The sequence below is a fragment of the Oryctolagus cuniculus genome, chromosome 3 (genome assembly GCF_964237555.1).
Source record: "Oryctolagus cuniculus chromosome 3, mOryCun1.1, whole genome shotgun sequence".
NCBI lineage: Eukaryota > Metazoa > Chordata > Mammalia > Lagomorpha > Leporidae > Oryctolagus > Oryctolagus cuniculus.
This window is the reverse complement of record NC_091434.1, coordinates 7,893,746-7,909,090: the sequence shown is the minus strand read 5'-3', so window position 1 is coordinate 7,909,090 and position 15,345 is coordinate 7,893,746. Positions and strand designations below refer to the sequence as shown.

The 15,345-nt window shown below is 57.6% G+C and overlaps 1 protein-coding gene across 6 annotated transcripts in view; it reads left to right on the top strand.

Annotated features, from left to right (window-relative positions):
- The window catches only part of ARMC9 (armadillo repeat containing 9), a 123,883-nt gene extending 109,094 nt beyond the window's left edge, over positions 1-14,789 (top strand). For all 6 annotated transcript variants that reach the window (XM_070070074.1, XM_070070072.1, XM_070070071.1 and 3 more), the window contains 2 exons: positions 5,060-5,164; positions 14,556-14,789. In XM_070070074.1, coding sequence (XP_069926175.1) covers positions 5,060-5,164; positions 14,556-14,675 — 225 coding nt within the window. In that variant the 3' untranslated portion in view covers positions 14,676-14,789. The remainder of the gene's footprint in view (positions 1-5,059; positions 5,165-14,555) is intronic.
- Positions 14,790-15,345: the final 556 nt, after the last annotated feature.

The following is a 15,345-nucleotide window of genomic DNA, read 5'->3' as shown; positions in this document are numbered from 1 at the left end:
GGGTCTTGAACCGGCGCCCATGTGGGATGCCAGCACTTCAGGCCAGGGTGTTAACACGCTGCACCACAGTGCCGGTCCCATCTCTGTTTTTATTTTTTTAGAGAGAAGAAATTTTAAAAATGTATTCATTTATTTGTAAGAGTTACAGAGAGAGAGAGACACAGAGAGATCTTTCCTGCTCTGGTTTGCTCCCCAAATGGCCACAATTGGCTGAGGCTGGGCCAGACACAGGCCAGAAGCTTCATCCTGGTCTCCCACGTGGGTGTCGGGCCCAAGTACTTGGGTCGTCTCCCGGTGCCTTCCCAGGCACATTAGCAGGGAGCTGGATTGGAAGTGGAGCAGCCAGGACTTGAACCCAGGCACTCGGACGCCCACCCCTGCAGTTTTCTCTGTGAAGGACATCTGTTGCTTCCAGTCTGAGCCCTTTGGGAGTAAAGCCGCTGTGAATACTCGGGGACGGAGGGTTGTGTGCCAGTCGGTTTTCATTTCTCTGGGACAAAAGCCCAGGCGTGTAATTGCTGGGTTGCATGTTAGTTGCACATTTCACTCTATAAAACACAGCCAAATTGTCTTCCAAGAGTGGCTGTGCATGGCTACTTTAAAAAGTTCACAGAAAAATAGAAGTAAAACCTAAGTCTATTTTAGCGCAAAAAAAAATATCTTTGAAATCCCCGCCTAGGTTTTTTCAAAATACACGCTTTCTATGAGCTTTCTGGAGACCCCTTATCATACATTTCCACCAACGTTGTGTGGACTGGCCAGCGTCCCTGCACTGTGGCCAGCCCTGGGTGGGGTCCCGGTGTTTCTCTTAGCCGTTCTTAGGGACGTGTGAGACGTGGTGATGGCTCACCGTGGTTTGAATTTGCATTCCCCCATGGCCGGGGGCATCGCACGTCCTGTTGCGTGCCTGTTTCTGTGCGGAGACCCTCTCTGGGGAAATGTCTCTTCATGCCTTTTGCCCAGTTTCTCCTTGGATTGCGCCAGGTTTTTGCTGTTGAGTTTGAGAGTTCTGTTTATATTTTAGCTGTCACTCCTTTGTCAGATATGTGGGCTCCAATGCTTCCTCCCAGAATGTAGGCTTTTCTTGTCACCCCCCCACACACACACACAAGGTTTTTTCACAGAGCAATTTAAAAAAAAAAAATCTTGGAGGAAGTCCAGTTTGCCAGATTTTTCTTGTGGATTGTGCTCTTGGTGTCACGTCTAAGAACTCTGTCTCGTTGATCTGATTGCGACTCCTGCCAGCGCGCAGGCGTCCGGCCCAGCAGCTAGGCTGACGCTTGGGAGGACCGCGTTCCCTATCCGAGCACCCAGGCTCTGCTCCGGAACCCAGCTCCTTCTGCCCGCGTGCACCTGGAAGGCAGCAGGCCATAGCTCTGGTACTTAGGTCCCTGCTACCCGTGAGGGAGACGTGAATGGAGTCCCAGTCTCCTGGCTTTGGTCTGGCCCAGCCCTGGCTATTGTGGGTCTTTGAGTAGAAAATCTACTGATGGGAAAATGTGTGTGTGTGTGTGCACGTGTGTGTGTCCCCACTTTTCAGATTATTTTAGAAGAATAGCAAGAGTAGAGATCTTGCCTTGTTCCAGTCTCTAGGGCACGTGTGCAGTCTTTGCTGAGTCTGTTAGCTGTAGGGCTTCATAGATGCTCTTTATCAAATAAATGCATTTCAAATAAATAAATCTTAAAAAAAAAAAAAAAAGAGTTACAGAGAGGGAGAGAGAGAGCTCTTCCATCACTGGGTCATTCCCCAAATGGCCCCAACTGCCGAAGCCAGGAGCCAGGAACTCACGTGGGTGGCAGAGGCCCAAGCCCTTGGCCATCCTCTGATGCTTTTCCAGGCACACTAGCGGGGAGCTGGATCAGGAGTGGAGCAGCCAAGAGTTGAACCAGTGCCCATAAGGGACGCTGGCACTGCAGGCTGTGGCTTTACCCACTATACTGCAGCACCAGCCCCAGTAATTAAGCTTTAAATATTGAGCCTGTGTCAAGGCCATCTGGGAGGTTAAGCAGCATATGGAAGATCTCTCTCACGCTCTCTCTCTCTCTCTCTTTTTCTCTCTTTCTGTTGCTTTTTTCAAATAAATAGGGGTCGTTGCTGTAGTGCAGCAGGTTAAGGCAACTCCAGCACCCCACATGGGCACCAGGTCAAGTCCAGCTGCTCCACTTCCCATCCAGCACCCTGCTAATGCGCCTGGGAAAGCAGTGGAGGACGGCCCAAGTGCTTGGGCCCCTGCACCCACGTGGGAGACCTGGAGGAAGCTCCTGCCTTCTGGATTCCAATTGGTGCAGCTCTGGCCTTTGCGGCCATCTGGGGAGTGAACCAGCGGATGGAAGACCCCCCCCCCCACTCTGCCTTTCACATAAATAAATCTTTAAAATAAATAAATAAAAACTAAGAATAAAAAGAGTTGGTGGGCTGCAGCAGCCAGAGCCGGCTTCTGTCGGTGGTGAGAAGGGCGGTTCAGCTCTGTTGTCTCACAGCAAACACCTCGTCTGCGCCCGGATCACGGTGTGTAAACAAGGCTTCTGTGTGTGAGGGAGAGGACCCGGCGTCAGGGAGCCTGCGCTGGCTGTTCCGACGCCGTCCACGGTAACCTCTGCCCCCTGCTTCCTCTGACGCTGCCACACTTACCCGTACAAACGAAAATCAGCAAAAATCAGCTTATCCCGCTTGTAGCCAGTTTCTGATTTTCCCCCTTTGAGTAAATGGTGTGTCAACAGCTGGAGGCGTGAATTCACCCCGCTGCATGATGGGACTGGCTGTCCTTAGACCACGCCCGACGTCAGGGTCTGCTCCTCAAATCCCAGTGTGTGCCCCTGGGGGTCTTCAGAGTGTGCGATTCCCTAATGAGTGTTTTTCTAAATAGCATAACCGTTGAGCCTGTGCTGCACCGCTGGACCACGGTATACTTAACTGCTGGTGTTTTATGTATTACATTTACGGCATTTCAATGTATTGCTGTAGTCTCCTCCTTGTTAATGATTCTTGTTCCACATTCATGAGAGAGGTTTTGGATTTTTGATGTTCAGGTTTTTTGGTACAATCTTTGGCTGGTTTTGGTACCAGGGTAACACTGGCTTCATACAGTGAATCAGGAACTGTTCCCTCCTTTTCTGTTTTGGAATTGATGTACTTCTTTAAAATCCTGGTTGGGGGACAAGCATTTCACCTTGTGGTTAAGATACCGCATCCCACGGCCATGTGCCTGGGGCCACACCCACCCCCGGCTCCTGACTCCAGCTCACTGGGAGACAGCAGTAAATGGGTTCCTGCCACCTGCGTGGGAGACCTGGATTGTGTTCCTGGCTCGCAGCTTCCCGCCCAGCCCAGAGGTGTTGTGGGCATCTGGGAAGGGAACCAGTGGGTGGGGGCGCTCCCCCACCAAGTTTGGTAGAATTCTCCAGAGAAACCGTGTGGGCCTGAGTTTTTGAATATGAATTCTGTTTCCTTACTAGCCGTGGGCGTCAAGTGTGCGTGTGGGGTTGGTCTGTAGTAATCCCTCGTGTGCTGGGTCTGTAGTGCTGTCTCCTTCCTGACCTTGGCCGACACATCTTCTCGTTCTCTTTGTTGGTTTTGTCAGAAGGCTGCCTGTTTTATCCGTTCAAAGAACCGACTTTGGTTTCCTCCGTTCTATTTTTCTGTTTTCGTTTTCATTCGTTCTGTTTCTCGCTTCCTTCCTTCTGTTTGCTTTGGGCTGCTTCCTCTTCTTTCTCTGTGTTTTAACACTTCCTGTTTTTTAATTTTTAATTGCTCACTGAAGCATTTTTTGTGACGTCCTGCCATCAGGACGTCAGTGCCTGCTGTGCCTCGTCACCGAGTCTGAGAGCCCCCAGTTCCTGCCGTGTGGCCCGTCGCCGAGTCTGAGAGCCCCCGGTTCCTGCCGTGTGCCCCGTCGCCAAGTCTGAGAGCCCTCAGTTCTTGCCATGAGCCCGTCACCGAGTTAGAGCCCCCAGTTCCTGCCGTGTGGCCCGTCGCCGAGTCTGAGAGCCCCCAGTTCCTGCCGTGTGGCCCGTCGCCGAGTCTGAGAGCCCCCAGTTCCTGTCGTGTGCCCCGTCGCCGAGTCTGAGAGCCCCTGGTTCTTGCCGAGATGACCGGTGTTTGTGTGTTTGGCCCTGGGCTTCGGGGTAGGACGGGATGGAATCCTGTTGAACCTTCAGTTTGAGCAGGTTTCTTCTGGTCTCGCTGCTCTGCCAGGGGAGGCAGGGCTTCCTTGTCATGGCCAGGTGTGGGTGGACATCCAGGTTCCAGGCTGGGCAGTGCTGACACCAGACTGGGGGCGGGGAGAATTGGAGAGCCCCCCTAGGCCTCCCGTGGCCACCTGCAGGGAGGAGGGGGTGGAAGGGGGCAGGCCTGGACTTCCTCTGATGCCCCAGCTGGGGGTGTTGGCCCCCCTCCCCGAGCCCCCTGCTGGAGTGGAGTGGGGGGTGGTTTTCTAAGCTGCTCTGTCGTGTTGCGCACCCCCTTTCCTAGGCCTTTGGGGGGGCTTTCTCTGCACGCTGACTTCTGGCTCCTTCATCCCCAGGGCTGCAGATGTTAGAGGAGGCGGTGGGGGGGGGGGGAGGAGGCACCTGCTGATCCCATTCACGGCCCCTGACCCGCCCACCTTTCCCCAGTTTGTTTACGTGGGGCGTGCAGCCTGTGGGGGGGCCGGGGAGCCTGGGAGTAGCGGGACCACTGCCTGTCCCCCGAGAAGGGCAAACATCCCGGGCAGTGTGGGATCGCCCAGGCCCGGGGGTGGAGGTGCTTCGCAGGTGTCCATAGCCTGACGGACGTGGCTGTCCACATGGTACCTGGACCCCGCAGAGAGCGGCTCCGACCACTGTGACTTGGGGCAGCTTTTCATGTGTCTCGAACCACTCCAGACCTCACGGCTCCTGAGGCTCGGCTGGCCTTGTCCCTGGCCTCTCCAGGAGCAGGGTGGGCAGGGACAGAGCACCCAGACCCTGAGAAACGCAGGCCTGCCGGCCGCTGGGGTTGGCCTGAGGCCTGCTCGTTCCGGGAACAGCAGGGCTGGAGGCGGGGAGTCCGGAGGCTTGACCCCTGTCTCCTTTGGAACAGGAGGACCACGACGCCATGGAGGCCGACCTGGACAAGGACGAGCTGATCCAGCCCCAGCTGGGAGAGCTCTCGGGCGAGAAGCTGCTGACCACGGAGTACCTGGGGGTAGGTGCCACAGGCGGGCGCCGGCGACCTCATGTAACGCCGGGTTCACAGGGCCGTCCCAAAGCTGTGTGGATGAGGCCTGGGTCACCTCAGCGACCACGACCAGAGGGCTGGGGGTGACAGAGAGAGGCCCGTGCTGAGGCCCACCCGTCCACCCGCGCTCTGTCCTCGGGAAGACTGCGGCCCATAGGGAAGCCGCAAACGTGTGGCTGAAGCCGTCAGAGCAGACGAGGGTGCTCCCCAGCTGGAAGGGGGCAGGGGACGGCCAGGAGCCGGAGCAGGAGGCGGGGCCCCTGGGAAGGTCCCCTAGGCACCTGCTGGGTACTGCAGGTGGCAGACAGGGACACCGGTGTGCCAGGTTCTGGCAGGGAGGGGCCGGGAGCAGGGCGAGGGCCAGTCCAGACCGCAGCCCCGCGTTGATGGCAGAGCTACAGGCCGTTGTCATTCAGAAGGGCTCCTGGTGGTTGAGCAGGTGGGTGTCGGGGGAGGGCTGGTGCAGGGGGCCTTTATGGGTGGGACCTGGCCCCTCCCCTCACCGCTCCCCTGGGCTCTGCGCCCTCTTTCTTGCCATCTGAGAAATGTGAGGGCTGCGGGCTGGCATGAGCACCTGCTGCAGAGCCTCCGCCTGGAGGCACAGCCCAGGGCTCCATCCCGGGCGTCTGCAGGTTCCAGGAGGGCTGAACACAGGGGAGCGACTGGCTCTGACTCCTGCTTCGTGTCAGCGTGTGTTCACCTTGGCTGTTTGGTGGAGGAAGCGAGGCTGGGGGCAGGCACCGCCTGCCGTTGTCCTCGGGAGTCTGCAGGAAAGGTCAGGAGGGAGCAGGTGCGGCGTCCGAGCCGTGACCGGGCTTCGTCAGAGACGAGGCTCCGGCTGACAGGCCGGGCCTGTGTTCAGGCGTCCGCAGCTGCTCCTGCTTCGTGGGTCGGTGACAGGGAAAACAGGAGGTGACCCTGGGGGCGGGCACGTGGCGGCTCCCAGCTCCACCACGCTGCCGTGGCTGTGTGTGCCCAGCGTGAGCGAGGATGTTCGCCGTGTGTTTGTCAGACAGGAGCCTGGATACAGCCTCAGTGAGTCAGTCGTAGCCTCTGCACAGTGAGCGGGGGTGGGGGGGTGGGGGGGGCTTAGCTCCGAACAGCAAAGGGAAGACGCGGAAGGTGCTGGAACAACAGGTTGAGTCTCCCTCGTCCACAACACTTGGGGCCGGGGCTGTTTGGGATTTGGGACTTTGTGTCTGTGTGTGTGTGTGGGGGGGGGTGTTTGCATGTGTGTGGTAAGGTATCTGGGGAGTGGGAGCCCAGCCTGTCTGCTTCATAGCTGCCTTACACGCTGGCCTGACTGAGGGCCCTCTGTGCGAGCTTTCCCGCGTGCCTGCATCTTGAGGCAGCCCATCACCAGAGGCCGGGTCTGCCCCGCCGTGTTCCGGTTTAAAACCTGGGAGCCTTTCAGTTTTGGTCCCACAAACCAGTGAGGTGCAAAGGACAGAGCTTTGGAATCTGCCTGTGGCCCTGGCTTCATGGCGTGCCAGCATCTTACCATAATATGCAGTTCCAGGTCCCCCTCATGTGCACCTGCTACCCTTTTAGCCGGAGAAACACTGTGACTCCCTCGGGAAGGGGCTCCATGTGTGCTTGCCCAGCCCACTGGTGTCGGTTCCCACGGGGGTGAAGTTCAGAAAGAATCCAGGCACGGATGTGAACCCCAAGTGTGTTTCTTCCCCCCAAGGCCACAGCGGGAAGGAGCCACCGGCGGGTGGCTCGGAACGGCAGGCGCTTGCTGTCTCCCGGGCTTAGGGCGCGGAAGCCTCGCACCTGCCACACACCCCAGGGAAGAATCCCTAGGTAGGAAGTTAGGAGTCAGAAAGTGGCCTCTGTGTGTGCGGGAGGAGCCTCCGGCCGGCCGGGACACAGCCCGGTGTTTCGCCAGAGTCCTGCCCATGGCCTGGTAACTTTGCAGATGGCCCCCAGCTTCCCCCCAAGAAAAGCTCACAGGGGAGCTTGGCTCAGCACCAAATGCACCCCCAGCCTCATCACCTTGGGCAGTAAACCCAAGGCAGGCACCCTCCGGGCAGCTGCCCTGCCCCGTGCCTGCTGAGCTCCTAGTCCCATAGCACTGAGTGCTGAAACCATGGGAGGAATCTCACCTCATACACACTCAGCAAACCCTTTGTCCAGGGGAGGAGGGGGGAGGTGGAGGACAAGCGGCGGGAAGAACAAGACCCCCTTCCCTTAAAAGCCCCAATCTGAATACAGACGCGCGCTCAGCTCTCAGCTCTCAGCTCTTTCCCAGGCCACCTGCCCAGCCTCCCAGGTGTGTTTGCATTATACCCCGTAGCCTCGCCTTCCCAGGCCGAATGGCTGGGCGCTCTGGTTCCGTCTCGGGGGGTGCCCGTCCGTCCTGACCAATGCCCTGCCCCGTTAGGCCTTGCCGCCTTGCTCACCGCTGCTCCTCAGTCTCACACCCGAATTCTTTCTTGCATGAGGATAACCTACCCCACGCATCTCCGCCAACACCTGTGCCTCTGCTGACACCACGCGCCGGTCCCTGCCTGCCTCTTCCCAAGGCCTCCCCTCTCTTGTCATCCCACCTGGACGGTCCCGGCTGACCTTTTCCCAAGGATCCCAGACTTGATCCTGGCCATACAGACCCCTTAGTCCGTGAGGGGCCCCGCTCACAGGCTCCAGGGGCAAGCACACAACCGCATCCAGCCCACGCCACCCCCGGGCCGTCCTGGGACCTGGTGGGTGATTGACTGCTCTTAGGACTGTTAGCAAACCGCACATGGAGGTGGTCTTGGGGTCACGTGGGCATTCCCCCGCTGCCGTGGCCCACCCATCCTCCCGGCCTGCTGCCTCTGTGTGCTGGGTTGGGGAGTACACAAGGAGGTGTCATGTGCCCAGAGGACTCCAAGTTCACAGCCAGGGAGAGACCCCACCCAGAGTCGAGGTCAGTGACTTAACATTCACTGGGGAACTGCGTGCCTGAACTGCAGCAGAAGCCTTGTACTGATGAACTAGGCACGGCAGCGTTTTCAAATTGAGCCTAAAGATGTTGGCTTTCTGGAAGATTCTGCCTGAAAATCGTATTCAAAAGGTTTTTTAAACCTGTGCTATTGGAGCTGACACTGTGGTGCAGCAGGTTAAGCCGCCATCTGCAGCACCAGCATCCCACATGGGCGCTGGTTCAAGTCCCAGCTGCTCCACTTCGGAACCAGCTCCCTGCTAATGGGCTTGGGAAAGCAGCAGAAGATGGCCCAAGTGCTTGATCCCTGCACCCACATGGGAGACTGTAATGAAGCTCCTGGCTCCTGGCTTCAGCCTGGCCCAGCCCTGGCTGTTGTGCTCATTTGAGGAGTGAACCAGCGGATGGAAGACCTCTCTCTCTCTCTAATTCTGCCTTTCAAATAAATGAATAAATCTTTTTTACAAAAAAATTGCAGAAGAACACATGAAACAGAACTGTTCCTGTTGAGCATGGTCAGCGACAGAAGTGGCCGGTGAGTCACAGCGGGCCCCAGACCGCCAGCGGGAGTCAGAAATAGAGCCAGGCCCCGCCCCGCGCCTGCCACCGTGATCCTGTCATTACTGCCGTCCACACCGGTGATTTAGAAACCAAGCAGTAACTCGAGGCGGCGAGTGGCGGGGCAGCTGGGGCGCCTGCCAGGGCGTGCAGGGCTGGGGGAAGCCGTCCCCAGAGCATGCCCCCTGCGCCCCCCCACAGCCACCCTGCCAGGCGAAACACGCAGCTCCTCTGTGCCTCGGAGCCCAGGCCCTGGGAAAGGCTGGACACCGCAGAGATCTCGGGAAGCCGGCGGCAGAGCAGGGCCCCTGTGAGCCTGCCAGGCGGCGGCAGTGGTCGTGTCCGGTGTGTCACCCGCCCACGATGGTGGTGAAACCCCGTGACGTGTTCAATCTATGGACAGTGACCGTTCAGTTGCACCGAGTCACCGCCAAGCGTGTGTTTCTCATGCTGAGTAATCTTCTGGCTCTTCAAGAAGCAGTGCCTGACTTCAGCACCGTCCTCCGAGTTCCGTCCTGTTCCCTTTCCTCCTGCCAGACTTAACCGGGGCAAGCTCTGCCAGTGTGGCCATTTTGTAGCCGAGAAAACCGAGGCTAAATGCGGGCACTGTGGCTCAGCAGGTTAAAGCCCCAGCCTGCAACGCATCAGCTCTAGTCCCGGCTGCTCCGTTTCCGATCCAGCTCTCTGCTATGGCCTAGGAAGGCAGTAGAAGATGGCCCAAGTGCTTGGGCCCCTGCACCCTTGTGGGAGACCCAGAAGAAGCTCCTGGCTCCTGGCTTCAACCTGACCCAGCTCCAGCCGTTGGGGCCATTTGGGGAGTGAACCAGCAAATGGAAGACCTCTCTCTCTCTGGCTCTACTTTTCTCTGTAACTGTTTTTCAAATAAATAAAATAATTCTTTAAAAAAAAAGAAAGAAAAAGAAACCTGAGGCTGACAGGGGTGAAGCAGCTCCCCCCACACAGTATTTGAGCCCACGGAGCCTTCCGGAAGTGCTGGGGATTTGGGGAGAACCGAATGCCATATCTGAACCTCAAAAGGCCAAGGGCGTGACGTCATCGTGATGAGTCCAGCCCAGCTGGAGGGGGAGATGCCTGCTGCGGATGCCCCCACCTCCTTCCAGCACCTTCTGCCCCTGCCGACCCAGGAGGGCAGGGGCTTGGGAAAGCTGGGGTCTGTGGCCTCACCTCCAGAGACCCCAAGTCCCTGGCCATGGCCCCTGGAGTCTGCAACCGCCCACTTGGGCACTGATGGAGCCTCGGCCAGCCTCGGTCTCCCGCCTCAGGCGGCACCGCAGGGCCAGCCCCTCCAGGTGCTCCGGGGTCCCGCTGCGCCGTCCTACGTGGACCTGGGAGGCCAAGCACTGGACAGCCCCTCAGCAAAAGCCAAAAGCAGACAGGGAAAGGCCGCAGGGTGTTTTTATCAGGCTGTGTCCACTTTGGGGCATTTCCTGATCACTTTTTTTTTTTTTTTTTTTGACAGGCAGAGTGGACAGTGAGAGAGATAGAGAGAAAGGTCTTCCATTGCTGTTCACCCTCCAATGGCCGCCGCGGCCAGCGCCGCGCCAATCCGAAGCCAGGAACCAGGTGCTTCCTCCTGGTCTCCCATGCAGGTGCAGGGCCCAAGGACTTGGACCATCCTCCACTGCACTCCCAGGCCAGAGCAGAGAGCTGGACTGGAAGAGGGGCAACCGGGACAGAATCTGGCGCCCCGACGGGAACAAGAACCCGGTGTGCCGGCGCCATAGGTGGAGGATTAGCCTAGTGAGCCGTGGCGCTGGCCTCCTGATCACTTTTCAGTCATTACTGGGGCTCTGGGGTGTTTTCTACTGAGAGAAAGGAGAGAAGAAGCCCGTTTACGAAGTCCACGCGTGCAGAATCTCTCGCTGCCGTGTCCACTTGAACGGTGTCCGTTCTCCTGGCCCGGGGCGGGGGGCGCCTTTGACACGGGCAGTTGTAATCCCTCGTCGTCAGGAAGGAAAGGGGAGACTGGAGAACCTCCTTCCACCCAGCTGTTTTCCAGGTGCCTTTAGCGCAGAATAACCCTCGTGCCGCGGTGGCACGCTCCGGAACGGCTCCTGCCGACATCCTGTCCTCCGAGCGTTAGGACGTGGAGGCATCGAGGTCTTCCCGTGGGTGGAGGCTCCCAGGGGCGCTGCAGAGCTGTCCTCCTGCCGCGGCTGCGCGCCCAGTGTCTCCTCCGGTAACCTGCAGGTTGCCTCTGGGCATTCGAGCACCAGGTGACACGAGAGGAAGTGTCACAAGGGCAGTCCAGGTCAAAGCACGCAGCGGCAAGAAGAGATGGCGATTAAATGCTCCGTCTGCAAACTTTGCCCAAACGCACGACCACGTGAACACGTTGCTAGGGCCCTCCTGGGCTTCCCAGCTCAACCCTTAGCCCCGGGGCAGCTCCGCAGATGGCCCTGCCCTGTGCTCTTTGCCCTGGGTTGTCAGGTGATGGATGAGGGGCAGCGCTTAGAGCACCCGCATCCCGTGTGGAGGTGCCTCCATTCAAGCCCCAGACCCACTTCCCTCTCCAGCCTCCGGAAATGCACACCTGGGGGACAGCAGGTGGGGCCTCAAGTCGTTGGGTCCCTGCCACCCACTTGGGAGAACCGGGTTGAGTTCTGGGCTCCTGGCGTCCACCTGGCCCAGCCTTCGCCTCTTCGGGCATTTGGGGAGTGAGCCAGCAGATGGCAGATGTCTCTCTGTCTCTGTCTCTGCCTTTCCAGTTGAAGATGAAGATGCTGATGGGGGATGCGGCTCCGGCACAAATCCGTGATAAGTCAGGGAGGAGGCTGCCCCCTGCCGTGCTGGCCCCAAGGCCGCCTCGGTGACCTCCACGTGGCCTCGCTGGTCAGAGCCCAGTCACGTGGCCTTTGCAGTCCGGCAGCCTGGGGGGGTGACTTTTTCAATAGACTCATTGCTCTGCCAACAAAATCAGTTCTGTTGGTCAGAAGGGAGAGGGGGCATTGGATGGCCAGCTCTGCCTGCTTCCTCTCCTGCGGTGTTTTCCCTGCGTAGGGAGACAGGTTGTTACATTGTATCCATGTTTTCTTAGGAAAATTCTTACTGCCTCATAGCACGTCAGAATTTCTTTGTGAGTCCCGTATTTTCAAAAATACTTTTTTTTTTTTTTTTTTTTTTTGCCTAAATTGGCACAAGTTGACCAACTTTTACTCTGGAATGAATTGCATTCAGATATGCTGCAGAGAGAGTGTGTGTGCGTCTGGACATTCGTGTATACATGGGGGGGACAAGTGTGTGCGTCTGTGTACGTGTGTGTGTGCATGTTTGTGGACGCATGTGCACATGTGTGTGGACCTGTGTGTATGTGGCCGTTTGTGTATGCATGTGCGTGTGTGGACATTCGTGTACATGTGTGTGGACGCTCATGTGTGTGCAGGTGTGTACATGTGTGTGTGGACGCTCGTGTGTGTGCAGGTGTGTACATGTGTGTGGACGCTCGTGTGTGTGCAGGTGTGTACATGTGTGTGTGGGCGCTCGTGTGTGTACAGGTGTGTACATGTGTGGACGCTCGTGTGTGTACAGGTGTGTACATGTGTGTGGACGCTCGTGTGTGCAGGTGTGTACATGTGTGTGGACGCGCGTGTGTGTGCAGGTGTGTACGTGTGTGGACGCTCATGTGTGTGCAGGTGTGTACATGTGTGGACTCTCGTGTGTGTGCAGGTGTGTACGTGTGTGTGGACGCTCGTGTGTGTACAGGTGTGTACGTGTGTGTGGACGCTCGTGTGTGTGCAGGTGTGTACGTGTGTGTGTGGACGCTCGTGTGTGTACAGGTGTGTACGTGTGTGTGTGGAAGCTCGTGTGTGTGCAGGTGTGTACATGTGTGTGCACGTCCGTGTACCTGCGTGTTTGTGTATGCATGTGCGTGTGTGTGCAGGTGTGTACGTGTGTGTGGACGCTCGTGTGTGTACAGGTGTGTACGTGTGTGTGGACGCTCGTGTGTGTGCAGGTGTGTACATGTGTGTGCACGTCCGTGTACCTGCGTGTTTGTGTACGCATGTGCATGTGTGCGCGTGTGTGTACACATGTGTGTGGTTAAATCCGATGCTTGCTAGTGTAGCAGAACCTCCCTTCAAACCCGAACTCCGTCTGTAGCCTGGTGGAAGCTGCTCCTCTGCATGAGCGGGGGTGGGTGCCGGCCATCCTGTCTCCCAGCCCCTGAGCGTTTCTGAGCCCTCAGTCCCTCTCTGGCCACAAAGGCCCCCAGGCGCCTGGGCGGGTGTCTGATGGCGCTGCCTGCAGGCACGCAGGCTCCACCCAGACTTCACCAGTTTTGTAGTGATTTCTTCTTGGAACAGTTTTGTTCTTTTTTTTAATTTTTTTTATTTGACAAAGTTATAGAGAGAGAGACAGAGAGAAAGGTCCTCCCTCCGTTGGTTCACTCCCCAAATGGCCGCCACAGCCAGCACCACGCCAATCCGAAGCCAGGAGCCAGGTGCTTCCTCCTGGTCTCCCATGGGGTGCAGGGCCCAAGCACTTGGGCCATCCTCCACTGCACTCCCGGGCCACAGCAGAGAGCTGGCCTGGAAGAGGGGCAACCGGGACAGAACCCGGCGCCCACATAGGATGCTGGCGCTGCAGGCGGGGGATTAGCCATGTGAGCCACGGCGCTGGCCCCTATTTAAGGCTTTAAATAAACGTTTTTCTTCATAACCTATTCTTTACCAGTGTAAATGGGCAACTGTTGTGTCAAGTGAACATGCTGTATTTTATTTAATTATTCCCCTATTACTAAACAGTGAGGTTGTTCCAGTTTTACTCTGTAGTGAACAACCTTGTGTGTTTAACATTTTCCACATTTTGCATTATTTAAGATTCACTTCCAAGGATACGAACATCTCTGTGACTCTTAAATGGCAGATCGCCTTCCAAAAGAATTGTCTCCGGGAGCACCCCCGTCCCACATGGCACTGGCCGGGCTCAGTCCCCAGCGCCGGGTCCTGACTCCAGCTCCCTGCTCATGCGGATCCTGGGAGGCAGCGGCGATGGCTCAGCACGGGAGCCCTGGGCTGAGGGCCTTGTTCCCAGTGTTGCCCTGGCCCCGTCCTGTCCTGTCCGCTAATGGGCATTTGAGAAGTGAACCAGCGCGTGGAAGCTCACTCGCTCCCTCTCTCTCCCTCTCCCTCTCCTCTGTCTCTGTTGCTCTGCCTCTCAAATAAATTAATTTTTAAGTTTTTATTTTTAATTCCCTTAAAAAAAAAAGTATCCCCCAAGCAGTAGGTGGGGTAGTCTCTGAGGCATGTGATGGGTGAGGCTGGCCCCTGTTTGCAGAGTGGGGGTTTCCAGTTCCTGCTCACTGGTGGTCTCACTGCTTGCTCTGGGCAGGGCTGTTCGCATTCTTTGCCCAGTTACCTGGTTTCCACTCCCTGGAGAGGAGGCCCCTGCCCAGTGAACGTCTTCACCTGTCATCTGTTAGCTTTGCCGCACTTTGCGTCCCTGCGTGGTGTTTGCCTGTTGGTTTGGCTTACATGTGTTACACCCCACACCCCACACCCCACGTGTGGAAATGGCACTTTTTTTTTTTTTTTAATCAAATCTTTCAGGCTCCTTTTCTGACTTTCAGAGTCCGGGTCTTTCAGGGGTGGAATTAGTCAACTGCTTGCTTCCATCGTTTGTGATTTGATGTTTGTATTCGTACTGCTAAGTGGTATTAACACGCAAAGCCCGAAAGGACCCCCCCCCCCCCCCCCGCAACAAAATTCCTAGATAATCTGCCGGCTCCTCCCTCCTGTACTTGCAAATTCCCTTATCACCACGGAGTGGCTGACTCACCGAGTGGATTCCTGCAGGGGGAGGCGGGGTGGGGGGCTGCCTGACTGCTTCTGAGCCCCCTCCCTCTCTCCTTCCCAGATCATGACCCACACCGGGAAGGCGCGGCGGAAGGGGCCGGCGGGCGTGCAGTGGGGCGGGGACGAGCCCCTGCGCAGGCCGGTCACCCCCGGCGGCCACAGGAGCGGGGGCCCAGCGTGAGTCCGGGCCCAAGGAGGGCAGGAGCTGCTTTTCTTCGGCTTCGTTTTGTTTAACTGCCACGTAAGATGATGCACAGATTTTAAAATGCAAAATAAAGCATTCGTGTTGAAAGCATTCATTACTCCTCTGTGGGGGGTTTTGGAGGGATGTGGTCAGGCCACGGGTTCCCCAGGACCACGTCGGGAGGCGGCTGCTGGCTCCTGTCCCGTCCCTGGTGCGGCTCCCACAGAGCACCGGGCCCGGGCTGGGACTGGGGCGTCAGCTTTGATGACTTCGTAAAGCAGCCCTGCGCGGTGGTAGCTGCCAAGCCTCGTTCGTTCTCCGTAGCCTCACATTCACCCCCCGACACGAGTAAACCTCAGTGGGTCCCGCAGGAGGCCTGGGGGCCGGGGCGAGGGGCGGGTTGTCCAGTGGGCAGAGTGCAGCCCGCGTCCTGTGGCGCCTGTGTCCCTAAGCCAGGGCTTAGAGAGCGCCGCTGGGACCCGTGTGTGTTCATTCAGCAGGCAGCGGCCAGGCCGCACTCCACACACTCCGCACACCACGGCTCTCTTGGCCGCGCCCTGCAGCCGGGCTGTTTGGTTGTTTGCAGCTGGACTCTGTAGTCATTCTGCCGCGATCACCCTGGCACTGGGGATTCAGCAGCAGATACGACGTGCAAGTGCCAGCCGGC